The 13345-nt window shown below is 42.9% G+C and overlaps 1 protein-coding gene across 1 annotated transcript in view; it reads left to right on the top strand.

The window, feature by feature from the left end:
* The window catches only part of LOC131439450 (receptor-type tyrosine-protein phosphatase F), a 66902-nt gene that overhangs the window by 33500 nt on the left and 20057 nt on the right, over positions 1–13345 (top strand). Inside the window, exons 5-7 of the mRNA XM_058610452.1 lie at positions 11685–11844; positions 11909–12265; positions 12318–12659. Of these exons, the coding sequence (XP_058466435.1) occupies positions 11685–11844; positions 11909–12265; positions 12318–12659 (859 nt within the window). The remainder of the gene's footprint in view (positions 1–11684; positions 11845–11908; positions 12266–12317; positions 12660–13345) is intronic.

Here is a 13345-nt window from a genome sequence, read left to right as displayed (position 1 = left end):
GCCATATATAGCACCATTTGGAATTCATGCAATATTCAATTCACCGACACCTGCCGAATACCAGCTAAAAGCTTTTTTCAAAAATTCTAGACGACATAATCTAATGATACTATTCTAGTTTTAAGTTAGTTGTCATCGAACCCCTCGTCACAGATAGCTGATAACACTGCCATCCTTCCCGGAAAGTCTACCCGTTAGATTTATAGCGAACGATAACGGTCATACACAGCGAAGACAGGTATAAGAACGAAACAATCGTCAGTAGAGAGGACTATTGTTCTCAGTTGAAAGCACGTTTTGATGCTGCGCGAATTTAATCTTTATATTCATTTACGAAAAAGTCTATACTGCAGTTCCTTTGTTGAGAGATACACTTACAATTACCGTAAATTTAAATCTTCACAAAAGAGTAGTGCGTCTCTTGAACTCTAAAAGCGAAGGTAATATTCACCACTATTCATGAATTATAATGCTAATCTATAAATTAATTTAGTGATCAAAGGTGGTACGCGACCTTTATACCGATCAGAATCTTGCCTGTATAAACGACGAGTAAGGGCACTAAACGTAAGAAATTATTATAACCTCGATTAAAAACTCAAATTGAACTCAATTATTATTATTAGGAAATTAAAGTTCGGCGTGAAACGAGTGAATCTACCCATTATTGCTCCGAACGGACATATAGGGCCGCCTGCTAAAAATTTCGGAAATACCGATCTCGAACTCTTGTTACTTGGAGTAACAAATCTTTAATTTCGTTTATCATATGCAAAATGTCGGATCAAGTTAACGATAAAAAGGCTATCACCGCAGTCACCGCAACCACACAAGGTAAGAGCTCAGCTATCCAATCTATATGCGCAAGCACAGTAGGCCCCTTCCATGACCCCCCCTCTACAAGTGCTTACAAAGAAGATCTTTTGAATTTGGAAACGAGACAAATCGTTAGAAAAGCTCTTTCGCACAATGGTGATAAGAAGAGTCAGTTTCTTGCTGGGATGATAGCCAGTGATGATGGTATTGGACGTAGCTGTAAGATGTGCAATGCGATCGACACCAGCCAAATGGTTCAATGCGATGATTGTGATGGCTGGCACCACTTTGCTTGCGTGGGCGTTTCATTCGAAGTAGAGAATAGAGACTGGAGCTGTGCTAAGTGTGAGGCAAAGAAAAGGAAAAACAGGTCTACTAAGAAAATAGGTACGGGAAAGCGAATAAAGGAGCATCCAAAGAAGCTGAACGCGGTGCCTAACGAAAGGTTAATGAAAACTGATAAACAGGCAAGGAAACCTAAATTAACAAAAGTTCAACAGGAGACCGCGAACACGGCGAGCCAACAATCGAAACCTTCGATGGTGCGGCAGAATCCTCTCTCGAGACTAATGGTTTACTTTCAGATACACAATTCGGCTTCCGCAGGGGTAAAGGAACGAACGATTGTCTTGCGTTGCTCTCAACCGAAATTCAAATGGCATTTGCTCGTAAAGAACAAATGGCATCAGTATTTCTAGATATCAAGGGGGCTTTTGATTCAGTTTCTATAAATATCCTATCTAAGAAGCTGCACCAGCATGGTCTTTCGCCGGTTTTGAACACCTTTTTACATAATCTATTGTCCGAGAAACACATGTATTTTGCACATGGTGATTTGTCGACAATACGATTCAGTTACATGGGTCTTCCTCAGGGCTCATGCTTAAGCCCCCTTTTATACAACTTTTACGTAAACAACATTGATGAATGTATCAACACATCTTGCACGCTAAGACAACTTGCCGACGACAGCGTTGTGTCCATTATAGGACCCAAAGCTGCCGATCTCCAAGGACCATTACAAGATACCCTCGACAACTTGTCGACATGGGCTCTTCAAATGGGTATCGAGTTCTCTACGGAGAAAACTGAGCTGGTTGTATTTTCAAGGAAGCGAGAACCAGCACAACTACAGCTTCAACTAAGTGGTGAAACCATAGCTCAGGCCTTCACATTTAAATATCTCGGGGTCTGGTTCGACTCCAAAGGTACCTGGGGATGTCACATTAGGTATCTGAAACAAAAATGCCAGAAGAGAATCAATTTTCTTCGCACAATAACCGGAACTTGGTGGGGTGCAAACCCAGGAGACCTGATCAGGCTGTACCAAACAACGATATTGTCCGTAATGGAATATGGATGCTTCTGCTTCCGATCTGCCGCGAACACCCATTTCATTAAACTGGAAAGAATTCAGTATCGTTGTTTGCGTATTGCCTTAGGTTTCATGCAGTCGACTCATACGATGAGTCTCGAAGTGCTCGCGGGCGTCTTACCGTTGAAAAACCGATTCTGGGATCTCTCATATCGATTGCTAATCCGATGCGATATCTTAAATCCGATGGTGATTGAAAACTTCGAAAGGCTTGTCGAGCTCAATTCTCAGACCCGTTTTATGTCCTTGTATTTTGATTACATGGCTCAGAATATTAATCCTTCTTCGTTTGTTTCCAACCGTGCTCATTTCTTGGATACTACTAATTCTACTGTGTTTTTCGACACATCCATGAGAGAAGAAATTCGTGGAATTCCGGACCACGTGCGCCCTCAAGTGGCCCCAAATATTTTTTATAATAAATTTAGAACAGTCAACTGTGAAAAGATGTTTTACACTGACGGATCAAACATCAACAGGTCCACAGGCTTCGGAATCTTCAATCAGAACATCACCGCTTCGTACAAACTCAGTGATCCGGCTTCAGTCTACGTCGCAGAATTAGCTGCTATTCAGTACACCCTCGAGATCATTGAAACCTTGCCCAAAGACCATTACTTCATTGTCACGGACAGTCTAAGCTCAATAGAAGCTCTCCGGGCAATGAAGTCAGGAAAGTATCCCCCATATTTCCTGGGGAAAATACGGGAACATTTCAGAACTTTATCTGAACGGTCTTATTTAATATCGTTAGTCTGGGTCCCTTCGCATTGTTCCATTCCGGGCAATGAAAAGGCAGACTCATTGGCTAAGGTGGGCGCATTAGAAGGTGATATTTATGAAAGACCAATCTGCTTCAATGAATTTTTCAGTATCTCTCGTCAGAAAACTCTCGAAAGTTGGCAAACTTCATGGAGCAATGGCGAACTGGGACGATGGCTGCATTCCATTATCCCTAGGGTATCGACGAAACCTTGGTTCAGGGGGATGAACGTGAGTCGTGACTTCATTCGTGTGATGTCTCGGCTCATGTCAAACCATTACACCTTCAACGCGCACCTCCGGCGTATTGGAATCGTGGAGAGCGGTCTCTGCGTTTGTGGTGACGGTTATCAGGACATCGAGCATGTCGTATGGACGTGTACGGAGTATCGTGACGCCAGGTCTTTATTAAAGGACTCCCTAAGGGCCCGAGGTAGACCACCTGAAGTTCCGGTCCGAGATGTGTTGGCTAGTCGGGATATCACTTATATGCTTCTTATATACCAGTACCTCAAACACATTAATATCCAAGTGTAATCTGTTATACCTCGCTCAGAAAGTATAATCTCCACCTACAGGTTCGACACTAACATCCGCTCGATTCTCTCGATCACCGTCCCTGTCCACCATCTTCATTGGAACTAACAAGATCTTTTTTTGTCACTAACTTTTCGTTCCCCCCTTCCATGTCTCTTCACCATCTCGATGGCAACTAATTAGATCTCTGTAGTTTTCAGACATTTTGTTTCCATACCCCCTATTTACCTCGGTTTTCACAATATTTACTTTTTTTATTTTCTCATCTCTTCGTAACATCACCATCACCGCCTACGGTCCTACGCTCCAGACGATGACCAGCATGCGGGCCACCCGCCGGGCCTTCGTAGCCTGGGGGTGTTTCCCGCGGAGCCACACGAACCGAAAGGAAGCGGCCATATATAGCACCATTTGGAATTCATGCAATATTCAATTCACCGACACCTGCCGAATACCAGCTAAAAGCTTTTTTCAAAAATTCTAGACGACATAATCTAATGATACTATTCTAGTTTTAAGTTAGTTGTCATCGAACCCCTCGTCACAGATAGCTGATAACACTGCCATCCTTCCCGGAAAGTCTACCCGTTAGATTTATAGCGAACGATAACGGTCATACACAGCCAAGACAGGTATAAGAACGAAACAATCGTCAGTAGAGAGGACTATTGTTCTCAGTTGAAAGCACGTTTTGATGCTGCGCGAATTTAATCTTTATATTCATTTACGAAAAAGTCTATACTGCAGTTCCTTTGTTGAGAGATACACTTACAATTACCGTAAATTTAAATCTTCACAAAAGAGTAGTGCGTCTCTTGAACTCTAAAAGCGAAGGTAATATTCACCACTATTCATGAATTATAATGCTAATCTATAAATTAATTTAGTGATCAAAGGTGGTACGCGACCGTTATACCGATCAGAATCTTGCCTGTATAAACGACGAGTAAGGGCACTAAACGTAAGAAATTATTATAACCTCGATTAAAAACTCAAATTGAACTCAATTATTATTATTAGGAAATTAAAGTTCGGCGTGAAACGAGTGAATCTACCCATTATTGCTCCGAACGGACATATAGGGCCGCCTGCTAAAAATTTCGGAAATACCGATCTCGAACTCTTGTTACTTGGAGTAACAAATCTTTAATTTCGTTTATCATATGCAAAATGTCGGATCAAGTTAACGATAAAAAGGCTATCACCGCAGTCACCGCAACCACACAAGGTAAGAGCTCAGCTATCCAATCTATATGCGCAAGCACAGTAGGCCCCTTCCATGACCCCCCCTCTACAAGTGCTTACAAAGAAGATCTTTTGAATTTGGAAACGAGACAAATCGTTAGAAAAGCTCTTTCGCACAATGGTGATAAGAAGAGTCAGTTTCTTGCTGGGATGATAGCCAGTGATGATGGTATTGGACGTAGCTGTAAGATGTGCAATGCGATCGACACCAGCCAAATGGTTCAATGCGATGATTGTGATGGCTGGCACCACTTTGCTTGCGTGGGCGTTTCATTCGAAGTAGAGAATAGAGACTGGAGCTGTGCTAAGTGTGAGGCAAAGAAAAGGAAAAACAGGTCTACTAAGAAAATAGGTACGGGAAAGCGAATAAAGGAGCATCCAAAGAAGCTGAACGCGGTGCCTAACGAAAGGTTAATGAAAACTGATAAACAGGCAAGGAAACCTAAATTAACAAAAGTTCAACAGGAGACCGCGAACACGGCGAGCCAACAATCGAAACCTTCGATGGTGCGGCAGAATCCTCTTAACACTGCTGTCATACCACCGAAGCCTGCCTCAGTGACGTCATTGATGTTAAAGAAATCGTCGAAAGCAGTGTCCAATGCATCTGAGCCGGAATCGGCAACGTCCGCGTCGGTCGAGTCTTCGGTCACGAAAAAATCTTCCACAATGCTGTCACATCCTTCTGAGTCGGCCGCAGCAATGTCATCAGTGTCGAGAAAATCTTCCAAAATGCGTTTGGAATTGAAATTACAAAAAATAGAAGCGGAACAGACCTTGTTAATCGAGATGAAAAGGCTAATTGAAAAACGGTATCAAATTTTAGAAGAATTAGCTGACGTCGATGGACCAAACGCAGACAGTGAGAAGCAGCAACACGGTGACGGTATAAATGGAAATACAAAAGTAACGGATTGGCTGCAAGACAACGCTGATGTAAATAGTTCGCAACCCTATTCCGCTGATGCAAAATCTGACGGCGAAGCGCAATCAAGTCAAGATTGTAGGGAATCATTCCGCGTGGGTGAAGAAGAAGCAGATACAGTGAAGTCCAATTTTGACCCAAAAAAGCGATCTACTCCGAAGACAGCGAAGAAACGGTTTACCAGTAACCAACTCGCCTGCAATCTTTCCCGTAATCAGATAGCAGCTCGCCAGGTTATTCCAAAGGAACTGCCGCTGTTTAATGGGAATCCTGAGCAATGGCCGATGTTTTTCGCTACCTATGAGAGCACGACGCGGATGTGCGGTCTAACAGATGAAGAGAACATGCTTCGTTTGAGAAATTGTTTGCGTGGAGATGCACTCACGGCAGTACAAAATTTCTTACTACATCCGTCAACGATCGACAAAGCGATAAAGGCCCTTAAGCTTCGTTTTGGGCATCCGCGATATATAATTCGAGTTTTGAAGAATAAGATCATGTCGCTGCCCCCATTAAAGGCCGATTCAATTAACAAAATGATTGATTTTGCCTTTGCTGTTCAAAATCTTTCCGTTACAATTAGCGTTTGTGGCGACGAGGAATACACGCATGATATGTCAATGGCGGATAGCTTAGTGGAGAAATTACCAGCATCTATGAAGTTAGATTGGGCCAGACATAGTAAGCACTTACAGAAGGTAAATATCTTAGCATTCAGTGATTGGATCTTTGATATGGCGGAGGACGCTAGTATTGTTGCTGACCCCCCTACAGTGCAAGAACATTTCTCAAATAAGGAAATACGCAAAGGTGCGAGAGACTTTGTAAACACACATGACGAATTTCAGGTACGGAGAATGAATCCGTCCGGATCATTGAAAAGTGGACACTGCAGAGTAACCCCAGGTGCCATACCTAAGCTCAATTTTACGTCATGTGTCGTATGCAAAGGAAATTGTACATCATTTGCCAAATGTAAGCGTTTTTTGGATCTTTCCTATGATGGGAGATGGGCGGTGATTCGTGAAACAAGAACATGTCGTAAATGCTTGAAAAGGCACAAAGGAGGATGCGAGTCTAAAGACTGTGGTGTGAATCAGTGTACCTTTAAGCACCACCCATTGCTACATAAAGAACTAATATCGGATCCGTCTGTAGCATATAATCCACGACGTGATGAGCAATCATGCAATACTCACCGAGGTGGATCAAGTTCAGTTCTTTTTCGTTATATTCCGATAGTAGTTTACGGTAACGGCGTGTCGGTTCATTGTTACGCTTTTCTAGACGATGGATCATCATTAACTCTTTTAAATCAAGATCTTGCGAATGAACTCAACCTTTCCGGGGAGCCTCGCCCTTTGTGTTTAAAGTGGACTGGAGGTGCCCATCGACTTGAGGAGGATTCACATATCGTCAGTTTCGATATCTCCGGCCAAAACGGAAGACGGTTTTCGCTTGAAGGTGTCCGGACGGTCAAGGACCTTCAGTTACCATCGCAATCACTCGACGTTGAACAACTTCAAGCCGAGTATCGTTATCTTCAAAAAATTCCTTTACAGTCTTACCAAAACGTTAGACCACGGCTTCTGATTGGGGTGAAACACGCTAATGCCACCCTCGTGAGAAAGAGTCGTGAAGGACAGTATGGCCAACCTATCGCGATTAAGACGAACCTCGGATGGACAGTTTATGGTGGAGCTACAACAGAGCAGACAATGAATATGCTTCACTACACGTATCACGTATGCCTATGTGACCATGAAAGCGATGATAGTTTACAACAATCTATGAAAAACTATTTCAATATCGATAGTCTAGGCATAACACGCCCTGCAAGGGAAACTCGTTCCTGTGATGATGAGCGAGCCGTCAAACTTCTACAAGATCTCACCCTATTCAACGGAAAGAGGTACGAAACCGGATTACTCTGGAGACGAGACGACATCAGACTGCCAGATAACAAGCAAATGGCTCTAAAACGTTTCTACAATCTGGAACACCGTATGAAAAAGGACCGTGACTTGGCTGGTGTTATGAAGAATAAGATGGCAGAATATTTAGTAAAAGGCTATATACGGAGACTCACAAACGATGAGCTAGCGGAAAGCCATCAACGTTCCTGGTATTTGCCAGTATTCCCAGTTTCTAATCCCAACAAACCTGGCAAAATAAGGCTGGTATGGGACGCTGCTGCCACGTCGAATGGAATTTCGTTAAATTCTGTCCTGTTAACAGGACCCGATTTACTTACCCCGTTAACATCGGTTCTGTGTAGATTCCGGGAGTATCGCTTCGCTATAGCCGGTGACATACGTGAAATGTTTCACCAGGTACGCATTCGCGGTGAAGACCAGCATAGTCAGAGATTTCTGTGGAGGGACAACGATGACCAGAATGAACCAAGTGTATACGTCATGGAAGTCATGACTTTTGGGGCGTGCTGTTCCCCGGCAAGTGCACAATTCACGAAAAACCTCAACGCGGAACGCTTTAGAGGATTATTTCCAGCTGCTACGACAGCAATAATCGAGAACACCTACGTTGATGACATGCTATGCAGCTCTGAAACTGAAAAAGATGTAATTGATCTAGTAAGAACAGTCTGCTTCGTCAACGAGCAAGGCGGATTCGAAATCCGAAATTGGGCGACAAACTCTCCAACGGTTCTCTCTGCAATTTGTGGCAAGGAATCAACAGAAAAAAGCCTTGACTTTTCTTCGGATTTGGCCACAGAAAAGGTGCTTGGCATGTGGTGGAACACCAGTAGCGATTGTTTCACATTCAAGTTGAATCGATTCAGACTGGGGCACGACCTGTTGGAAGGAACTCGTTGCCCCACTAAGCGCGAGGTTTTACGCACTCTAATGTGCATCTATGATCCGCTTGGCCTAATATCACACTATCTGATGTTCCTAAAAGTGCTGCTTCAGGAAGTCTGGCGCACTGCCGTCGGCTGGGATGAGAAAATCAGCCTACCATGCTTTGAAAAATGGCGAATGTGGATAAAACTTCTTCCTCAAATCGAAAATCTTAGCATTCCGAGGTGCTATAGACAGGTCACTTCAACGCGTACTGAAACAGAGATCCAGCTTCACACCTTCGTTGATGCAGGAGAGAACGGTATGGCAGCCCTAGTATATCTCCGCTACGTCGAGGGGACAACGGTCGAATGTACGCTGGTTAGTGCCAAAACCCGCGTGGCACCACTTAAGTATTTATCAATCCCAAGATTAGAGCTCCAAGCGGCTCTTATCGGGGCAAGACTCGCGGTCTCTACAATCCGTGGGCTATCTATCGAGATCAAGCGACGTGTTTTCTGGTCCGACTCGCGAAACGTGCTATCTCGGAACACCGCAAATACAGCCAGTTTGTGGGAGCGCGAGTTAGCGAAATCCTTGAGCTGACGGACGTCTCCGATTGGAGATGGATTCCAACGAAATGGAACGTTGCTGACGAAGGCACAAAATGGCAACGTCAGCCAACCTTATCCAGCGACAGTAGGTGGTACAAAGGTCCCGAGTTCTTATGGACATCTGAAATTGATTGGCCAAAAATCCCTGTTAAAATAGGGAGTACATCTGAAGAACTACGCGCCAGTGTACATGCGCATTTTGAGAGTTCGTATACTGTGTTGCCAGCTAAAAATTTTTCCAAATGGAGACACTTGGTCCGCGTAACAGCATACGTTTTGCGTTTTGCAAACATCCGTAAAATGCGAATGATCGGAGTCCTGACTAGTGAAGAAATTCTTCGGGCTGAAGAATTTCACTATCGCATAGCACAGTGGGATGCATATCGCGATTATTTCTCAATGCTCACATTAGAAGGCAGGAAAGGCGCTGTAGCTAAACGAAGTCCGCTATATAAATTAAATCCCTTTGTCGATGAAAAAGGTATCCTCAGAATGCGCGGCAGAATCATAAATTGTGAATATGTGCCAATCGAAGTTAAATGTCCCATTATCCTCCCACGAGACCATGCAGTTACTAGGCTAGTCGTGGAGAGTTATCATCAAAGATTCCATCATCGGAATAATGAGACAGTTATTAATGAAATACGACAAAAGTTCAGTATTCACCGTTTGCGCAGAGTATACTGCAAAATCAGAACAAACTGTCAGCGATGCAAGATCCGAACAGCTCTTCCACGTCCACCAGCTATGGCGGATCTTCCAATATGCAGACTAGCAGCATTTACTCGTCCGTTCACCCATACAGGCGTGGACTATTTCGGACCGATGGAGGTGGCAGTGGGGAGACGGGTTGAGAAGAGATGGGGGGTCCTTTTGACATGCCTTACTGTGCGCGCAATTCACATAGAAGTAGCTAGCTCTTTAAATACCGCTTCGTGCATAATGGCTCTACGTAATTTTATGTCACGTCGTGGTACTCCGGCAGTTTTCTATAGTGACAGGGGGACCAACTTTATTGGCGCAGACCGTGAGTTGAAAGTAGCTCTGCGTGATGTCAACCAAAATGCGATGATAAAAGAGATGGTATCGTCAAGTACATCCTGGCGCTTTAACCCTCCAGCATCTCCCCATATGGGGGAGAGCTGGGAACGGCTAATTCAAAGCGTGAAGCGGAACCTGTCAGAGCTGAATCTATCTCGGCGACCGTCGGATGAGGAACTAAGAAACGCGTTAATAGAGATCGAAGGAGTTATTAATGCGCGGCCATTAACTCACGTACCGATAGAGGATGAGGGAGCTCCCGCGTTGACTCCTAATCACTGGCTGTTAGGTGCTTCTAATGGTTCCAAACCGCTAACACTCTTAAACGATAGCTCAGTGGCACTCAGGCGCGGTTGGCACGTGTCACAAGTATTGGCCAATCGATTCTGGCGCAGATGGCTCCAGGAGTATCTACCAGAGATCACCGATCGTTCCAAATGGCATCAAAGGGTGAATCCGATAAGAGAAGGCGACATTGTGCTGATTGTGGATCCAGATCTTCCGAGAAACTGCTGGCCAAAGGGACGCGTGATTGGGACAGTAAACAGCGGTGGCCAGGTACACAGAGTAACGATCCAGACAAACACAGGTGTGTACGAGAGACCGGCAGTCAAAGTCGCGGTGCTCGATGTAAAGTCTAAGGAAGAGTTAGCCAACCCAGGGACAGAGTTGCCGAACTGGGGGGGAGTGTCATCGAACCCCTCGTCACAGATAGCTGATAACACTGCCATCCTTCCCGGAAAGTCTACCCGTTAGATTTATAGCGAACGATAACGGTCATACACAGCGAAGACAGGTATAAGAACGAAACAATCGTCAGTAGAGAGGACTATTGTTCTCAGTTGAAAGCACGTTTTGATGCTGCGCGAATTTAATCTTTATATTCATTTACGAAAAAGTCTATACTGCAGTTCCTTTGTTGAGGTTTGTAATTGATTCAGGCATTTTCTATAATTCTAATTTGTTATAACCTATGTTTAGAGATACACTTACAATTACCGTAAATTTAAATCTTCACAAAAGAGCAGTGCGTCTCTTGAACTCTAAAAGCGAAGGTAATATTCACCACTATTCATGAATTATAATGCTAATCTATAAATTAATTTAGTGATCAAAGGTGGTACGCGACCGTTATACCGATCAGAATCTTGCCTGTATAAACGACGAGTAAGGGCACTAAACGTAAGAAATTATTATAACCTCGATTAAAAACTCAAATTGAACTCAATTATTATTATTAGGAAATTAAAGTTCGGCGTGAAACGAGTGAATCTACCCATTATTGCTCCGAACGGACATATAGGGCCGCCTGCTAAAAATTTCGGAAATACCGATCTCGAACTCTTGTTACTTGGAGTAACATTAGTCGTTAATTAAGATTAGGAAATACCCTTGGCATCTTAGAGCTTAAGCAGTGTGCCTGAAAATATATATTATACTATCGAAAAAAAAAAAAAATTTACTGCTGTGAATAGAGACTTTTTGCAAATAATTGTATTTGAAAAGCCTTCATAAGGCTCATACTTTACTACAAGCTGGATTGATCTCAAGCTAGTCTGCAATTCCAGATTATAGGTGAGTCACCTATAACCGATGAAAAGGCAATGCTTTCGGCTATTGTGACTCCCCTAGTACCATTCAGCCAATACAACTGCACGGCTAGGATTTTGAACATTGCTGGATGGTCGGAAGAAACAACTCCGGTTGTATTTGAAACCGATGAAGATTGTAGGTAGCTCAGTAGGTGGAGAATTTTGTAAGAATTTGAAATTAAATAATTTTTCTCGCTTAGTTCCAGAACAGCCGCGAAATTTGAATCTGGTCGGTGGTGATGGTGCCGTAAATCTTAGCTGGGATGCTCCATTAATTACAAATGGAATTATCACTCGTTATCGAATTCACATTCATTCTGCGGGTCCCGGTTATCCGATTCCAAGTTATTGTACACCAGATGAACGATATAACGATACGATCGATTTGCATGGAGATGAAGATGGTGTCAAATTCACGAACTGGAATGAAGATAAACTACATTATACGATAAAGAATTTACAACCGTATGAAGATTATGTGGTACAGATTGCGGCGGCGACAAAAGCTGGATTTGGATTGTACACGGAGATGGTGTTGGTAACAACACTGCCAGCTGGTGAGAAAATTTCTAATTAAGTAAGTTGCAGTTTTCAATCATTTGTTTTCAGCTTCCGAGCCCGTGAAAGAGTTCACAGAATTCAATGTTACTCTACCGGTTGTAGACGAACCATACAATTCATCAGTTTTCATTTCTTGGACACTGCCTTGCCGTCTGAATGGTCGTCTCAGAAGTTTCATGGGCCAATTTCTTGGATATCGTGATGGATTAGAGCACAACTTGGACTGGAGCCGTACACTTGCTCCCGAAGAAAGTTTGTCGGAGAAGTATAGCTTCGTAGAACATCGTTTGGAACCTGAATTTCACTATAATGTTTCCATTATGGTGTTTGTTGATAATGTATATAATCATAGCGAACCGAGATTCCTGTCGTTTGATTCACCGGCTGGAAGTAAGTATCTGAACCTATTTATCTAGGGTCAATAATTCAACGAAACTATTCCTGGACATTGTGGTATCTAAAGGTATAGACTGGGTACTTGGATTGATATTTTCGTGTCTTTTGGATTCTTCAAGAGGGATGGTTTGAGGTGTTAAAATCCTGCATATATTTTAAGTTTTATTATTCTACAATTCAAAAGTTGCTGTCGTTATTGTTATTAGCGTTTCAGTTGAAAAGCTTTGATAGTTTCCTAAATTTCGAATCAAAATTAACACCCTACAATTTTATGCATCAGTAAAGATTACACTTACACTTATAATTGTATTATTTTACCTCGGTGTTAACCATTAGATCATTCACCGAGCGCACACTTATAATTGCTAATTACTCAAACCTTCTGATCTTATTGCTTCCAAGTAGTTCCCATCGAAAAAGCTACGTCTGTTTCATTTTAAAATAAGTTCCTTGTTAGAAATTGTATACAACTTGAGCCGAAAAGTATATCACTGTGCTGATAAAGCCGAATGCTTTTTTGATGTCTACGTCAGGTCTCAGGCCAATCATATCTCGGGTCAAAGGTGTTGCTGATTGTACTTTTATTTTACCGTACCTATGTGTCAGTAAGAGGTATACATGATCGTGTATTCGTCCCCATTCCTAACCTCAAATATAAATATCTCAAATTCTACGTGACA

This window comes from Malaya genurostris, chromosome 3 (assembly GCF_030247185.1).
Source record: "Malaya genurostris strain Urasoe2022 chromosome 3, Malgen_1.1, whole genome shotgun sequence".
NCBI classification, from domain to species: Eukaryota; Metazoa; Arthropoda; class Insecta; order Diptera; family Culicidae; genus Malaya; species Malaya genurostris.
This window is presented reverse-complemented; position numbering and strand designations above follow the sequence as displayed.